Raw genomic sequence first — 17,322 nt, 5'->3', positions numbered from 1 at the left:
CTTATTACATCACCTCTTGATTCCGACCTATAAAACGATATGGTATAGTACGGCTTATTCTGCTATAAAAGTTAACCACCTAAGATGGGTAGACCTCACACATGCATGCTAGTAGCACTAACGTTTCAAGTGCTGCCTAGAAGGCTCCGGACTATTGCAAGCTAAGCACCATTAGGAATGACCCGTAATTTCTGAGTTCGAGAATCTTCTAATCTGGATCACGCCGGAAGAGAAAGGATATGACTACTTCTCTCCATGCCGTATATCAGAACCCTACAATTATTCAAAGAACAAAGAGCGCTCGGGATATTATATAGAGTTATTCTAGTATTCTCATTAATTCGCTATGTATGTTTGTCGCTAAATATAGCGCCTCTTTTCTATCTCTATATCACCATTAATATCATGCACCAACTTGTCGTCTAAAATCGTAAATAACCGAAAGACACTCATTCCACCTTTCTCTAGGTAGCAAACTTGCTCATGGCACGAAGTCTGCTACCATAGAAGTAAAGCAACCAGATACCAATGATACCAATAACACTCAAACCACCGAGAAGACTAACACCCCGAGCAACACCCAAGTTCCCAAACAAGGGATGGGCAAACAGCACACTGCCACACGCAAGCGCACTGCGGAAGAAATCATTCGCAGCGAACAGACTAGCCGCGTACTTAGGGTAAGTGAGCGGAACATAAATGAAGATGCACTGCATGACGATGAAAACCGTAGCGCCATAGATGGTGATACCAATAGTCGGCGCAATCCAATGAATAGACGCACGAGCCGTCCAAGCAAAGATGAAAAGACCAATGAGAGGACCAAACGAGGCGGGCAGGGCGGGGATAAGAAGTTTCTCATTCTGGGGGAAGCCGAAGCGGCGGATGCGGGGGTTCATCCAGAAGTAGATGTAGCTGGCGTAACTGGCGACGCCGATAAGACATGCAACCATAACACAGAGGAAGACGAGACCGGTCTGGCCGAGGTTCATGTGGTAGTCGACTGGGTAGACTAGGGGGAAGACCTCGAAGAAGGAATAGTAAATGCCGTAGATGATTGCTGTGTAGATTTGGACGAAGAGAACGGCTGGATCCTTGATGGTGATTTCCATGGGCTTGATTAGGGCGTCGATGGCAACAGCTGAGATTTGCATACTGCGTTGGTCGATTTCGGATTGCGATTGGAAGTTGTTGTTATTGTGGATTTTGCGGAGACGGTTGGCGCGGCGGAGGAGGATTGTTGCGCTGCTGGTTTCTGGGAGGAACATGAACATCAGGATGAAAACTGGGGCGGAGGCCCAGATTGATTCGAAGAGGGACCAGCGCCAGCCTTTTGCGGGGACGGCGAAGCCGCTGAGAAGAGGACCGAGAGCGGCTGTATAGTCTTGTTAGTATACGGACATTGGGATGGTTGAAGGGGAAGGAAACGTACGTCCACAGTAAGCGGCAGAAACCCAGGCCATCATGGCATAAGGTAGGGACATTAGGCTATACATGTCTCCGATGGAAGCACCACCAGATGCAAGACAGGGCGAGCCAAAGAAGCCTTGTAGAAAGCGCAGCACCATCAGGCCGGCGAAGTTGTCCACCAAGGCTGTTGGGATGGAGATGATCACGAAGAGGAACATTGTGACGATGTAGACTGGATTGCGTCCAATTGTGGGGATTTCACTCAGTGGAGAGAAGACCAATGGCCCGATACCATATCCCAGAACGTAAAGTGATAAGCCCAAAGTAGAGACCAAAGTGCTCACACCAAACTCCTTCATGATACCCTCTGTTGAGGAGGTGTAGATAGCAGAAGTGGTGTACACGACGAAGGTATATAGACAGATCATGATAGTTATGAGAGCACGCTTGCCATTGGACCAGTTGTGTGGATTCTCTGGATCATCGGTATAGTACCAATCAACGAGGATGGAACCGTCTTCTGTTTTCTTGGGAGCGATGGGGATGGATTTGAGTTTCTCGATTTCATGTTGTTCGTCGGCCTCGAGGCGAGCTTCGGTGAATTGCATAGATACTTCTGTAGAGGCCCGGGTTAAAGTACCACTGTTGTCATTGCTTTGGTTGGAGTCTAGTCGGGTGATATTCTTTTCATCGCTTTCATCTCCGTTCAGATTTAACGATTTGATCCATGTGTCAGGAAGCTTGAAACCAGGCTTTTCTTCGGGATATTGGAAGTATTTATTGTTTGTCAAAAGACGAACAAGCTGCCCGAATGGGGCCTCTCGAATGGCAGACTCCATTCTTATCGGAGTATAAAGGGCAGGAGATATAATCTTAAGTATAAGCAAAGTAGATGAATTAAATGAAATATCAGAAGATAGATAGGACTATATATATACTTGAGGCTCAACCTTCCAAAGTTGTCTATATCGGGTTTATAATCTTTGAAAACTCTAAAGTCCGTTACAAATCTAAAGTCCGAGGTCTTAGGAATTATAGTGCTTTCCAAAGGATTCGGAGTTGAGTATTATAAATTATTCAAGAGTCTGCACCAATCAAAAAGCTCAACGTCTCAGAAGGATGGCGTTTTACGAGTTTTACGATGTTCCAGGGTTATAAACTACCCGACTCCGACCCTTAGTTAAAACCGTGCCAAGATTATTAATATGACTCATCAACTTTAGATTGACTCAAAAAAAAAACCAAAAACAAAAACAAAAAGATCTGGACTTGCAGGGAATCGAACCCTGGACCACTCCCATGCTAAGGGAGTATTATACCACTAAACCACAAGCCCAGTTGATTGGTTATTTGTCACTGCCAGGGCTTTATAAAAGATTCTTGCCTGCCGCATAACACAAAATATTTTAGGCGACCAAAACAAAGTAACTACCGTAATACCTAGAAGATGCGGAGTTGAACTTGATATCTTAAATACGATAGTCTGTAGCTTTCCTAATAGCCTAGTGTTCTTTTGGTGACATCTAGGTTCTTTACGGAGTTAGGAAATATTATGACTTTGTGATTACAATATATATATATATATATATATATATATTTCGGACTTTGAGCACGCAATTGACAATACGATGATGCAGCTTTTCAATTTTCTACTTTTTGTAATATATGATTAGAAATACCATAGCTATCGGCTAACTATAAAATAGAACAAAAAAAGTGACTTTCGAGATAATATGTTCTCCTAATTCGCATCTAGTATATGGTGTTTTGGGTGTGGCCGGCTGGTGTTCGTTTGCTTTTGTCATTTTTTCCACGAAAAGTAGCCATATATTATCTTACTGCGTATTACTGTCAGCTATGGCTCTAAATTGTCGTGAAATATATTCGTAATTATTAATTGGGCGCCTAAAAGGTTCGAGTACTGATTCTATGTATCTGTACTACTTCAAAATCCAAGTCTTTACTGTAAGGGAGAATAAGTGTTGATACTTCACGGCCACCCAAGCCAGTCTATTATTATAGGTGGCCGGAACAAATAGGTGCATTTTATCACGAAGTAGAGGTACACAGAAGGAGCCCAATCTAGAATTCTCACTGCGACAACCAACAACCCTAACGAACCGGCAAAAGTCCCCAATTCGTTACAATTTCCTCGCTAGAGAATTTATTGCTCGATGGCCTTGCACTGTAAATGGAAAAAAACATTAGTACCCGTGGTAATTTGAAGTGTTGAGCAAAGTAAGGGTGTCTTACGTCTTGTCCAGCGGGGCAGCAAGCAATAACGTTCTTGCAGGTGGTGCCCTCTTGGCCCTCCTCGGTGAAACCTAGTATATATTAGTATAATCTTAAGGTAATAATAATAGAAGTAACTAACCGAGCAGGTTCAGGTTCTTGATCAGGCTCTGGGAGGCACAGGCGGAATCGCCAACGCCGAGCAAGTTGTTCAAAGCTCCCTGAGCGAGGAGGTTACCAAGAATGCCATCGCCGCTGATCTCCTTCTTAGGGTTGCAGCAGGCAATCTCACCAGCCTGGCAGAAGCCGGCAGCCTTGGAGAGAGCAAGACCCTTAGACTGGGAAGCGGAAGGCATAGCCACAGCCGAGACGGCGAGAGTGACAAGGGTAGCGAGAGTGAACTGCATTGTGAAAGTAAGGTGGTAGAAACGGTTGAAAAGGGTGAGAAGAAGGTTTGGAAGGCTTGTGATTAATAGGAGGATGTTGGCTGTTGCAGAATCAGGTCCTCAAAGTACCCTTTTATATTCCTAGCTTCGCTTGAAGTCATAGCTTGTTAGTGTAGCTAAACACCCACAAATACTCTAATTGGTGAGGTCGGAATGCCACGTAATTAAATTTTACAATCAAGGTCAGCATGCCAACGGATCCATCATTGTAGCACCTGGATGATACCTGCATTCTTCCGGTTTAGGTATTACCGAAATGCCGGCACGCCCAGGGGTACCTGAAGGGGTTGATTTATCGGTACTTGGATTGGTACCTGAATCTTGAAGAGGAACGGTTGATGTCTGTTGTGGAAGATGAAGCCTCCGGGCTTCTCTCTCTGCCTCTCGGAGTGTTTAGCTTAGGCAGTGAATGCCACCCATTATACTGCACTCCTTGTTTCATTCCGCTGAAAGGCAATCAGCCTTGCTATCATGTGGTAATGCAACTAGGCTACCTATTTGCTGATCATTTGTTGATCCTTTTGTTGATCGCTTGATGATCATTTTGATCATTTTGATATAGTTGGATGGACCAGGATGGTTACAATCATCTGGTACCCCCTTGCGCCGGTGTCTGCCGATCTGGAGCCGCATTTCATACCGGAGGCAGATCCACTCGTGATGGCCTAAATTTCCGAATTTGACAGAAATCTTGGCCAACGTCTGTGCAGGTTCAAACAGGTTCATGCAGGTTCAAGAATAGTGGAGTTCACCCGACCTACTCAATTTTCCGCTCGAGGCAACCCTTTTGCTCGACTATGACACTAGCGGTTTCGTACTTTCGAACAACCCTTGATTTGGCCTGCAATTTTGCGATTAATGTAACCTTATTCTTCAACATGTGATCCAGGTGGGAACACCTAGCCTTGGAAGTGATGACATGCCTCCCCTCCCAGACAGCGATTATGTATTTTGAGAGATCCATCCTTCTCCAAGCCGCCTGGAGTGCCTCTATAGAGGATGCTATAAGTAATTATTGATGTCTAGCGACACCTTGAAGATGCTTGTTCTTATCAGAGCTGGATGTTGATAGTTGGAGTTGCTAATATGCCTCCCGAAGTAGTCTTCGAGACGTACCACTTTTATAAGTGATGATAATTTTATATAAGTTGGTTCCTTTGGATAAGATGTCATATTGAAAAATTTATACTTCTCTTTGAAGAGTATTGATGTATTCCAATGGATCCTCAAAAATGTAACCTAGGCTGATGTTATAAACTTGAAGGGTTCCATTACCGAAACGGGATATGCGCTGTTAGTACTCCGAAGAAATAAAACTTACTATTTTCCATCCATTAAATTTATCCAGACCCGAAGACTTTACGCAATCCGAGAATAGTAGTGAGATATACTTTTTGTACTGGAAATTACATGGTGGATATTATTGGTGACACCGTGCTCTAGAAGGTATATATATGCACTATTCGAAGCCCAAAGATTAACTACAGCGAACTTCTCCTAAACGGTTGGACGAAGTATATATTTTTAGTTGGGGCGTTCGCTTTCCTGAAGGTTTATTCTAAGGTTGGGGAACAGGCACAGGTAGAAAGTTATATATTACGATGAATAATGATTTTATTGACTAGTTACCTCCAAGACCTCACAGCTTGGCCTGATGTTTTCGAAACACCGAATCAACTAAATTCTCACCATTGAACCTCTTTTACCTGAATACTACCTTGGACATGCTTTGAATTTTATCCCCTCAAATCATTATAGCATTCTGTAAACAAACCGGATGTCAACTGGTCAATTGAAGTCCTTTCCTCGAACAACAGGAATAGCTACCCTGGGAGCTATGATTTAGAGATTATGCCCCTTTCTGTGCTTTTAGGCATAGAGAACAATATATCTGTATAGTATGAAGAAAACATTCGAGAACATACCGAGAATATTCAGATTCTTGGTCAGGCTCTGGGAGGCACATGGAGAATTGCTTAGGCCGAGCGAGTTGTTAGCAGGCCCTCAGCTAGGAGGTTCCTGAGTATGCCATCGCCTCCACTGTCCTTATTATGATTGTAGTAGGTCCTGAAAATACCATTTTATATTCTTAAATGAGCTTGAAGTCATAGCAAGTAAGCGTGGCTGAACGCCATAATCCCCGAGGAAAAAAGCTCTATGCTTAGAATGCCACATAACTTTAGTGTTGTGGTTAGAATCAACACATAGAGTACTAACACTGATCGATCCTTGTTTTGCCAAGATTCCACCTACATTCCTACTGACCAAGTCTAGGGGTTCAACTTAAGTTCCGGCGGTCACTGCGATACTGCGTTACTGTTATCAGGTCGATCGACAGAGCTTAAGGAAATGACTACTCCGCATGAGAATTTATTCAAATTACTAAGAATAGGAGGGGAAAGAGAAAGGAACAAGGGGAGGTTCAGGAGCTCTGCTCCCTTGCAGAACAAACTGTCTCACTCAAGCTTATCACAGCTGACAGTATGGAGTCCATCCATAGATGGATATAAGAGATAATATTTTAAATTGCAATATACCTTTTTGGACACGACGTTTTGAAATACCTCATGTTACCCAATTTCCAAGATTATTGATCTGTTGCCCGAGGGCCTAGTACATAACGAGAAAATTAAAGATTTAATGCCAATCTCAGAGGTATTTTACAATGGTTACTAGTAAACATAGCTGTTGCTGTGTCTACCCGCAGACTATTCTTTCGGATGGTGAATCAGGTGAGAACCCCATGCCCTAACATGTCAAAATATTAGCCCCATAAGGGTTCAAGGAACTCGTAGATTGACCCTGCCAAGGGCCATGTGCCTCCCTTACTCTACCTATAGCTTGCTGATCTTATCTGGGGACTATAATTAATCATTTAATGGCTCCCCTCGTCGGACCCATAGGTTGCTGTCTAAAATAATAGGGCCATACAAGGAAAGTTATTCTAAGCCTATATAACTCATTTCCCAAAATGCCACAAATGGCAATAAAAAGGGATTAGCACCTTCGGAATGATTTGTCCCCATCTCCATGGTTTCGAAAAGAATAAGCTCATTGTATAATTTGGCAACGTTTTCGCCACGTAGTGAATTCTATTCTAAGCTCCCCGGAAGCGGAGGATGGAGCCTGATTCTCCAGCCAGACATTATCAGCAGATCTCTTAGTAGAAATATCAAGTTTAAAATCCTTGTAGATCCGTGGGGTTGCACAGATCGAAATTGAAGAATGTAAGTGGTGAAGTCTAGGGGTGATGATGATCTATCTGCATTGGTATGCCAGTCTCTTGATTGCAGAACTAGAACTATGTGACATTCCAAGCCCAGAGTTCTATTATTGTTTAGTGTTGCTCAACAACACACAAACACTCGCATATAAAAGTGTGCTCTTAGCACCTGATTCCAATCATTACCAAGTTTGACATCCTCCTCACATCACTCTTACTATTACCTTTCTCTCTCACTTACCTATCCGTCTATATTTCCGTCACATTTTCATAATGAAGTTCACTATCGCTACCTTGGTCACCCTCGCCATGTCGGCTGCCGCCATGCCTTCCACAAACGGAAAGCCTAAGACTAAGGAGATCTCCTTCTCCCAGGCCGCCGGACTCTGCACAGTAGGCGAGGTCTCTTGCTGCAACCCTAAGAAGGAAATCAGCGGCAATGGCGTCCTCGGTAACCTCCTCGCCGAGGGACTTTTGAACAACTTGATCGGCACCGGCGACTCCGCCTGTACCTCAGTCAGCCTGATTAAGAACTTGAACATTCTCGGTGCGTTCTCTTGACTCTTTTCTATCGGGACTATGCTAATATAAACTAGGTATCACTAAGGAGGCCCAGGAAGGAACCACTTGCACTAGTGTCATTGCCTGTTGTCCCGCTGGACAGGACGTAAGTGAAACCTCCATGTTTGAAGTTATCATCGCAGCTAATCTTTTCTTTTCAACCACACTTAGTGCACGGCCATCAAGGCTTAAATTTCCTGCTACAAAGAGTCTTTTCTTTGAGCTTCTTGGACCCGGACCTTTGGAAAGTGCATGGCAGGATACCTTCGTTCTCAAGTGATGCTCGCAAAGCCCACTTGTTCCCTATTTTTGTGTCCTCAATCATTGTTCGCTGAACCTATTGAGAAATTATCATATTATACCTTTAATTAAATAAAGCTGCTGCCACAAAAAGAAGTGAAGATCTTGATCCTGTAGGAACATACTAGAGCTAGCCAAACAACGTTAGTGTTGCGCAGTCTAAGAGGTAAAGACATATTGTGTGTAATTGCTAAAAGGTATATATCGCTAGTCGATTCCAAACGCCAGGGCTTGAATTATGTAGGTATGCACTCCGTAACTCTGCCAAAACCGACTTGCTAACATAGAAAATTATGTAGCAGAAAAAGATAGTACATACGGCCTGTACCCATAAGTATGAATCATTGCACATGAGGCATAACAGGATCTCGCCTCGCTAGTAAGGGATGAAATCGAACTGCATTCGTTCTTTGGAAAGATATTAGCAATAAGACACAAGAAATGACTAAATTCTTTTCTTACCGAGAAACTGGTTCCAGTCTTCATCTTCGCTGAGTTGGTTAGACCAATACTGCTCAAGGAACTTCAATGATTGAAGAACGTTGGGAACACGAATGGTGTCATGCAAGGACGACAGCAGTTGCCTGACAATATCGCGATCTTCACCACGCGCCTCACAACCCGCAATAAATATTGGTGTCGTTAACATCACCCACGGCGAGAGACCCGACGATGGCCCAATTTGCGCCGTGCACTCTAGGATACGCTGGACCGACTCCTGCACTTCCGGCGACGCAGTTGGTGTTTTCCGAAGTCGTCGGTGGATCTGAATAAGCGCACTGTGTTGAAATGCCTCATTGCACAATAAGAGCTGCTGCGCGGTCTCCGTAGATAAGCCTTCTGCGGCCCTGGGGTAAAACGAGGGCTGCGAACTTGAGTCACGATTCATGAGCTGTCGAACTGCGAACTCCAAGGAAGCAGCATCATCTTCGACACTGCCGTCAATCTCTCCTGCAACGAAGTCCTGAGTAGACTTCTCGACTTGATGGTTGCGCCAGGCGGCAGCACCAATCTGCCTAAACACAGCCGCGAGGTCTACACTAAAACCCCAATAGTCATCTAAATAATCAGGAGACTCGCCCAGCCCCATCAAATCAGAGGAGGCAAAGTCCGAAATATCTCCAATGGGTGGACCATTGCCTGTCAGTGCCGTAAGCGACACGATCGACCAATACCAACGATCCAAATACCGTCGGAAACCACTTGTAGACCGTAGCGAATCATCACCAGCGGCATCAGATGAACTCATCAATGCTCTCGCCCCGTCAATATGTGCTCTCCAGGAGTTCGGATCGATCGCCCCAGAATGGATCTCAGCCAGACAGAGCGTCCGAGCTGTGGCTACCAGCGCCTCCGGGTCCTTTGATGAAGGATTCTGCAGCTCTGTTCGGAAATGTTCAAGACTGAGAGCCATTAGCCGGGCAATATCCGGTGCTGATTTTACACTCTCCGACTGGTTGTGTAAGGCTTGGATATGGATTGCGGATAGGGCGGTGGTAGCGTAGAGTAAGGAGGGAGTCTGAAGAGCCATTGGGATCAGCATACGACATATGTCCTGTTGCATTCCCGAATGACAGGCAGTAATTTGAGAGGCATCGTTGATAAAATGGTGTAACAGTGCCTTTTGATTAGACGACAAGGACGAGAAGGGATCGACGGGTTGCGACAGTGTGAGATCTGATCTGGTTCTGGTGCTGGCTGGCTGGCCCGCTTTCTTGGTGGTATAGATAAACTCTCCTGGGGAATATTCTGAAATCGTCAGAACTATGTACAAGCTTCTGATATAAAGTACATACCGAGTCTATGCATGCCTCCTGTGCCGACACAAGCACCAAACCGGGATCGCGAGAACGCCCGTCCACCCCACTGCAACTGCATTGCATATTGACATTGTTCACCTGCGGTTTGGCAGCGCCCACAGTTTGGTCTCTTCTCGTCACATTTTTGTCGCCGTGCCTTACATCTCTTGCAACCTGTGAAGGATCTCGACATGGGTGCGGGTTGGTGGAATGATGTTCTCGAAGAATTCCTGCGGGGGAAAGCTCCCCGTATCTAACCCGCCCGCGTGGCAAATATAATTTCTGGAGAACAGCGATTGAAAGTGATTAAATTGGATTCTATAGAGATAAATCAAGGGATTATCAAGTCTTATACCGTTGCACGTCTTGGGTTCTTTAGCGGTCGACCGCAAGATCCACCGTTGTGGGGTATTGGAATATCAGAAACTAAACAGTGGGCCATGAATGACATAGATGAGTATGATTCTAAGATCCCCAAGAAAAAAAACAGGACGCGAGTATGCGCTATGGCAAGAAAATACACAGTACATGCTAACCAGAGTATATGTCCATCCCGGAAAGCCATCAACATATCAGAAGAGTCCTCGATGGATCAGCCCTCAAAAGTATATCGAAGCCACTCGCCGACGGCGTGCAAGCTCTCCCACCTTACTGATTCATCCGAATCCACCATCAATTCCATCACTCGCGTCTTTAGGCCTAGTCGCTCTAACTGCCCACGGCGTTCAGGAACTTCTTTCACTAGGTGCCCTACGTCGTTGCAAGCAATAGCTAGGACCTGCTTGTCGTTATCCCAACTCTTAGACAGAATCTCGACCAGTTTCTTGGGCAAAGCGCCGTTTGACTCCTCAACAATTCGTCGAGCGTTATCTTTCCAGAAGGTCGGGTTCTTGTGAGGGGGCGACCAGCGCAGATGGCCCGACTGAACTTCGGCGGCGTATTCGTCAAAGGTGGTCTGTGTCTTGGTGTACTCTTCTAACATGGAAGAGAGCGCGTTGAGATCCTCAAGCAGATCAGGGTCGGTCAGGTGACGACCAGTCAAGTTGACGAGGAGGGCGGGGAGTCGAAGGAAAACGGCGATGGGTAGCAGAGTGGTCCGGTTGCTGGAACAAAGATTATACAAGGTTGCAAGAAGCAAGCGAGTGGTCTTTTCTTTCGGCGAGAGACGCAGAAGGTGGGTGTAGAGTTGGATAATCTCATAGTTCCTAAGCGGGGTTAGGATGCGGAGTGTAAATCGATCGCTTGTGGTCACATCACTTACTCTTGAAGTTCATTACCAACGAGAGCACCCTCAAAAGAAAGCTGCCACAAAACAAGGAGTACCCGATATAGAAGCTGGAGGCCAACACCACCGGCGAGACCAGGTTCGACGCTGCGAGTGCTGCTTCCCAGTGTGCCTGCGTTGGTTGTGTTGTCTTTAGCACCTGCCGCAGCTCGAAGTGTGTCGATCAAGGGGGCCAGGGCCTCTTGACGTTGCGCCCAAAAGATCTCTCGAGCTCGGCTTGTTCTCAGCAGCTCTGAGAATCCCTGAACACCAATGTCCTGGAGCCCACTGTCTTGGTTCTTAGTTAAGGTAGAGAGATAGGTATAGAGATGTGGGAGAGCCTCGTTGTCGCGCGGTGCAGGTTTGGATGAAGCAACGAGACTATGCGACACGAGTGCCGTGAGGAAGGTGGACGTGAGCAGAGGAATGGGATCTTCAGCGTTTGTCGAGTGCTGCAGGAACGGTAGGAAGGGCTTGTACGGTTCTGGGTGAGAAACAAGCGAGCTGGCCAGAGAAGGCACATCTATTGAAGATCAGATCAGCGTAATTCCTTGTAACTTCAACTCCGCCAGTAGCATTTACCTTGAATCAAGTCCGAGGCTAGGACCAGTATATACTGCACAATATCAGTCCTTCTAGAGGCAGAGTCCAAGACACTCTTTCCCTGTGCGCCACCGGCCAACAGCTCTGTGTATCCAGAAAGATCTCCTTCTATCGTCTGGCGGCGTTGGTCTTTGCGCACCTTATCCACCGCCTTGATCTTCTTCAAGTGGTCATCGGTGATGTTGCCCGCTCGGACGGCACCCTCCCACGGAATTGGGCGAGCTCGAATGTTATTCTGGAGAGAGCTGAGGTAGGTGGGTGGCTCCAGTGACATTGTGAATGTAATCTTGGAGATTAGGAGCCAGGAAAAAGAGTGTCGCTGGCTGTGAATGATACAAACTGGAGGTGTGTCCAGAGAGACGGGGGAGCTTGGGGATGACGGAAGCCTGTGCCAAGACCGATGGTATCTCACCGCGGCGCTTCAACTTGTGTTTTCCGTTCTCTATTTTGGTTTTCGTTTCCTATTTCTTCTATCGTCTTTTCTTGTTTCTATAGGTCTTCTATTACTGACCACTTGGCTTGCGCTCACTGGCTTATCTGCTCAGCGACTTAATCTTTTGTCTTGTTTCAGCCTAGTACTATGAATTCGGCTTAAATCCTGCCACCTCTCTCATTTCGCCCTTGCAGCAAGTCCTTGCCATTGCCATCTAAGCCTCAGCATATCTATCAAGATTCGTCATCGAATCGACCCTGAAAGTTACCCCACGAGAATCGCAACAAGTCGACGTCCGAGCGCAACCTCCACCGAATCCATGCGATTGCGACACGAGGCATTTGCCGCTTAGTAGCCTATTCGCAATTTTCATACAGTGATTCTGCCACGATGGCGCAGAACTCGCAGGCACCAAAACAGAAATGGGGAGTGGGCTCTTTTTTCCAGCAAGCAGTAGCCGGGGTCGAGTCTCGGCTGGATCACATCTTGATGGATGAGGATGGAAATCAGACGGGCTCTAACGCAAAGCCCACTGGAACCCAGGGCGGAGAAGCACCACCGACAAAGGCTGCTGTTGCTTGTATGAAATCCACAACACTGTCACCTGTTAGAACTGGCTAACATCTTCCAGCGGTTTCCCGCAGTTCATCGACTGCGCGAAGAAATGACCGGCTCCAGGAACGTCTAGCCCGAGCTATGGTGAAGCAAAATGCCTCGAATCTCTCTTCCCAATCCCCTCAGAGTCGAGTCTCATCACCGCCTGTTAGTCCAGTACCTAGCAATGGAGCTCGATCGAGTATGGACATTGATTCCAGCGTTGCATCGGTCAATAGTGTGGTGGATGACCCGAAGATCTCTCAGTCGAATGACGACAGCAATTCAGCGAAAGTAGCCTCACCGAGGGTAAGCTACGACTCTGGTGTATCACCGCGTGTTTCAACGGACATCAGTGTCGCAGACTCCGCGCCTAGGGCCTCTATAGACCTACCTCAACCATCAACCGACTCGACTAAAGCTAGTCAAGAAATGTCCGATTCGCAACGCAATGAAGTACTGAATGACGTTGCTTCGAGGGATAGTCCGCGAGTTAGTGTTGAATCGCCATCAGAGGTACCGGAGGGTGAAAACCCGGATATCGCTCGCTTGCAGGCTGAACATAAAACTGCCGAGTCTCAATGGCAAGAAGAAATGCATGGTTATATTGAACGTATTGATGCATTGCAGTCGAAATTGAAATATCTCGCGAAGGACGCCGCGGAATCGGCTAAAAATGCCGCGGCAAGCGCTGCCCCAGGGAGTGTGCAAAAGCAACTCCTAGAGAAAGATGAGAAGATTGCATTGCTCCTTGAAGAAGGGCACAAGCTGTCCAAGTCGGAGATGGACCACCGCACGGTGATCAAGAAATTGCGTCAGCAACTTACCGAAAATATCAAATCTCAAACTGAGATGAAGAGAAAAACAGACAAGCTTGAACGAGACTTGGTCAACTCTGAAGCAAGAGCCAATCGGGCGGAGGCCGCAAAGAAGAGGGCGACCGAGTCTTTATCAGCCCAAACAAAGTCGGCTAAAGACTTGGAAGCTGTTACGAATGAACGCAATGCGCTCAGCCAGACTGTCCAAGAAATAAAATCGCAATTGAGTCGCGCGGTTTCCCGCGCCGAAACTGCCGAGGCAAAGGCGAACTCTGATGCCCTAGAGCTGGAGAGGCAACGGGTGACAGAGCTAGACGAGGAGCTGTGCAACCTGAAGATTGAGCGCGACATCAGTGAAGAAAAATCCAAGAGGGAAATTACTGAGCTGAAGGAGAAGGTGGAGCAAGAGAAAGAAAGGGCTCGAATGCTCGAGGCCGAATTGAAAGGCGAACAGTCTGTCTTGGAAAGCAAGATGGAAAGTCTTCGCTCCCGCGCCGAGGAAGCTTCATCGGGGGCAACGGGAGAGACACAGGCCAAACTTTTGCGCCAGATCGAGACCCTACAAACCCAATATGCTGCTGCTAGTGAAAACTGGCATACACTAGAGGGCTCCTTGCTCTCACGCCTAGCTAGCGCGGAGAAAGAACGTGATGATACTGGTCGACGTGAGGTCGATCTTCGCAAGAAGATTCGAGAAATGGTAAGATCTGAAGTTCCATACCTTGAAGTCCGCGAGATTAACAACATAAATGTAGGCCCAGAAGTTAAAGAAATTCGAAGAGGAACTAGACAACGCCAAAGAAGCCGAGCACGATTTGGAGAGCAGGCTCGAGGAACGCATGGAAGAGCTGCAGAAGCTACAACAGAAACTCGAGAAAGCGGGCGAGGACCTCGCCTCAACGCAGAAGGACATGGCCGAGCAAAAGAAGACATGCGACGCAACGTGGGCGCAGAAGCTCGAGGAGGAGCGAGCCAAGTGGAGAGAGCAGGTGAACTCCCCGTCGCAGCTGCGCGGAGTATCACCCGTTGCATCCCTGCGGCGATCGAGCACTCTCGAAGCCATGAACCCAGGGCTACCGGATTTCCGCCCTCCTAGTCGACGCTCATCTACTATGCCTTTCGCATCACCAGAAATTGGCACGCCGCCTCGGCAAAACTCCTACCCTGCCTCAATCACCCAAGCCACGCTTTCTCCCCCACACATCAACACCACTTCATCACTCATGGCTGCGCCCTCCATCAGCTTTGAGCCCGATGAGTATTTCGAAGATTCCGGTACTCCTGCCACCCCCTCAGCGTACGGCGGCACCCAAGCACCTCCCTCGCGTGGCATCAACGACATAATCTCCGAATCAACTGTTGGCGCTGGCCCTTCTGTGCAACTGGTCGAGCGCATGAGTGCCACAGTCCGCCGCCTAGAAAGCGAGCGCGCCGGCTCCAAAGACGAGTTGGCACGCGTGACAGCCCAGCGCGATGAAGCCCGGCAACAAGTTGTGGACCTCATGCGTGAGCTCGAAGAGAAGCATCACTCGGATTCCCGCGTTCAGGAACTCGAAGCTGAACTTCAAGACCTTGACCAGCGCTACCAGACTACTCTTGAGATGCTGGGCGAGAAAAGCGAGCAGGTTGACGAACTCAACGCTGATATCGCTGATCTCAAAAAGATCTACCGCGAGCTAGTTGACAGTACGATGAAATGAGGGCGAACTGGTTAGATGTTTACCCATGTAGTGAGCCGTCAGGTTGACACTACTCCGGTGGAATTTTCCACGTTTAGACTTAGACCACTGGTGTTTGTAAATAGAATATATCCTGCCTTGTACAAACCAATCGTTATACAACGAATTGCATCACAGTGCGCCTTCCATTTTAGGCAAAGGCATAACTGCAAATCACTTCGACCTCGGAAAATGAGACTTTCCCTCCAGCCCGCGGGCCTTCACGCACATTCGGATTATTAGCCCCAACAGCCTTCGGTTGATAATTTTCAAGCGATTCTTATTGACGAGCAGGCTTCCAGTATGTGGCTACATGGCGAGTCTCCCCTCTAGTTTTCTATGCTACTATTGCTATACTGACCATGGCTATTTAAGCTCACAGAGATTGGAGATGGCGGCAAGTTCTAGGCAAGAAACGCTGGTATGAAGCAAACGTTGCAATGGATATGAACATATCAAGAAGATGAGGAATGCACCGAGTTGGTAGTGTCTGGCCTAAACTGCACCAGCTGCTGAGCATTTTCACTCTGTTTTCTATCCCAACTCGCAAGAAGAACATTTAGCAGCTCATTGGCGACACCCAGCAACAAGAAAATCGCAATAACCTGTCCAAACGTCCATCCTTTCTCTTCAGGGTCGAGAACATTGCGACTGATAGTCTGTTCCAGCGACACAATCAAGTATATGCAGAACGAGCAGTACGCGACTTTGTTCAGCGTATATCTGAGCAGCGCCTGGCCATGCAGTCTCTCAGGTGGTTCACGATCATCCCGGTAAACAGGATGATTGACTTCCACAAACCAATTTATCCAACCTCTCTTCTGACCCTCAATCCTATCTCCAGCGTCAGGGTGCCGTCTTCGGTGCCTAACGTACCCACACAGACACGGCAGCATGCATGTGAAAGTAATAGCATAACCAGCCACAACCGCACCGAGCGTGCCGAGAATGATATACCGGAATACAGGAGCAGTGGCTTTAATGCTCACACCAAAGATCACATACACGGTGTCCTTGTTGCACTGAGGCTGGCTACCGAAATGCGGCGCAGTCACCCAGACATAGATATTAAAGGAGAGAAAAGCCGCTAAAGCTAGGATCTGGAGTGCGGCAAAGAAATATAGTCGCCATGGCCCGAGTCCTGCATACCGGCCTTTACTAACCATGTCTATGCCGAGTATGGCGAGAAGGTGCACGACACATATCGCGTGGAAGAGTGTTAGGTCGCCCCGAATTGTCTGGTAGATGGCGGTGCAGAGGAGGGCTAGGCCTTGTAAGCCAAGAGCGGAGGAGACGCCTCGCGAGAACTCTTCTTGGTCTTCGCCTGGCGTAAATACGCGGAGTAGATAGCTAACAATCGACCCGCCTAGACAGAGGGTGTAAATCGATACACGGATCTGTGGGTGATGGGTCAACTTGGGGGGTTTCTTTCGTTCGAGGGGATAGAATATATGAAACTTACTCCGACTCCAGATACATCGGGATTGGCCTCGATGACACAGGTTGTCGAGTTCATATTGTGTGAGACAATGATTGTTATAACGACTTTCCAGGCGATACGCTACTGTGAGCTGAGGGGTGAGATGCTCTATATTTTATGCTCGGTTCATGTGTCCATTATCACTTTTACTTTGATGAATATCTCTCTCGGTTCGCCTGATGAAAGTGTTAAGAAAACAAGGTAAAAAAGGAAAGAAAAAGCCCATGTGCCCGGGCGCGACAGCCAAGGAGCATTGCGCCATGAAAAACCCGATCGTCAGTCCAAAATCTCTTTCTTCAATGTTTAACTAAAAGGCAGCTGAATCCGCCAAGAGGCTGTTTATCGCATTGGGATTGGGTCGCCCCAGGATGCCCCATCTAGCGATGCTGACTGCAGTAACTGCTAGGCCCAAATTAGGGCTTTTTAGAGGAATGAGACTTA

The 17,322-nt window shown here is 47.2% G+C and overlaps 6 protein-coding genes across 6 annotated transcripts; 2 read left to right on the top strand and 4 right to left on the bottom strand.

Moving 5' to 3' along the window:
* Positions 1 to 464: 464 nt before the first annotated feature.
* Positions 465 to 2,249, bottom strand: PGRI_035420 (MFS transporter; the record flags this gene model as incomplete). Its single annotated transcript, XM_040791255.1, has 2 exons — positions 465 to 1,375; positions 1,433 to 2,249. 2 exons carry the CDS (start codon positions 2,247 to 2,249, stop codon positions 465 to 467), a joined length of 1,728 nt encoding a protein of 575 aa, XP_040645332.1.
* Positions 2,250 to 3,574: 1,325 nt separating this feature from the next.
* Positions 3,575 to 4,049, bottom strand: PGRI_035410 (uncharacterized protein; the record flags this gene model as incomplete). The annotated part of the gene is made up of 3 exons (XM_040791254.1): positions 3,575 to 3,595; positions 3,664 to 3,734; positions 3,785 to 4,049. 3 exons carry the CDS (start codon positions 4,047 to 4,049, stop codon positions 3,575 to 3,577), a joined length of 357 nt encoding a protein of 118 aa, XP_040645331.1.
* Positions 4,050 to 7,584: 3,535 nt separating this feature from the next.
* PGRI_035400 (Hydrophobin) lies at positions 7,585 to 8,064 on the top strand (the record flags this gene model as incomplete). The annotated part of the gene is made up of 3 exons (XM_040791253.1): positions 7,585 to 7,858; positions 7,908 to 7,978; positions 8,044 to 8,064. The coding sequence occupies 3 exons, from the start codon at positions 7,585 to 7,587 to the stop codon at positions 8,062 to 8,064; spliced, it is 366 nt and encodes a 121-aa protein (XP_040645330.1).
* Positions 8,065 to 8,548: 484 nt separating this feature from the next.
* On the bottom strand, positions 8,549 to 12,112 carry PGRI_035390 (H(+)-transporting V1 sector ATPase subunit H; the record flags this gene model as incomplete). The annotated part of the gene is made up of 6 exons (XM_040791252.1): positions 8,549 to 8,580; positions 8,635 to 9,921; positions 9,969 to 10,044; positions 10,624 to 11,176; positions 11,233 to 11,758; positions 11,818 to 12,112. The coding sequence occupies 6 exons, from the start codon at positions 12,110 to 12,112 to the stop codon at positions 8,549 to 8,551; spliced, it is 2,769 nt and encodes a 922-aa protein (XP_040645329.1).
* Positions 12,113 to 12,661: 549 nt separating this feature from the next.
* Positions 12,662 to 15,383, top strand: PGRI_035380 (M protein repeat protein; the record flags this gene model as incomplete). Its single annotated transcript, XM_040791251.1, has 3 exons — positions 12,662 to 12,851; positions 12,903 to 14,383; positions 14,439 to 15,383. The coding sequence occupies 3 exons, from the start codon at positions 12,662 to 12,664 to the stop codon at positions 15,381 to 15,383; spliced, it is 2,616 nt and encodes an 871-aa protein (XP_040645328.1).
* A 473-nt stretch (positions 15,384 to 15,856) lies between these two features.
* On the bottom strand, positions 15,857 to 16,917 carry PGRI_035370 (uncharacterized protein; the record flags this gene model as incomplete). The annotated part of the gene is made up of 3 exons (XM_040791250.1): positions 15,857 to 16,235; positions 16,278 to 16,798; positions 16,864 to 16,917. 3 exons carry the CDS (start codon positions 16,915 to 16,917, stop codon positions 15,857 to 15,859), a joined length of 954 nt encoding a protein of 317 aa, XP_040645327.1.
* Between the last annotated feature and the right edge of the window lie 405 nt (positions 16,918 to 17,322).

Source organism: Penicillium griseofulvum, assembly GCF_001561935.1.
Source record: "Penicillium griseofulvum strain PG3 chromosome Unknown contig_86, whole genome shotgun sequence".
NCBI lineage: Eukaryota > Fungi > Ascomycota > Eurotiomycetes > Eurotiales > Aspergillaceae > Penicillium > Penicillium griseofulvum.
Note: the sequence above shows the minus strand (reverse complement) of the source record. Positions and strands in the feature narration are given on the sequence as shown.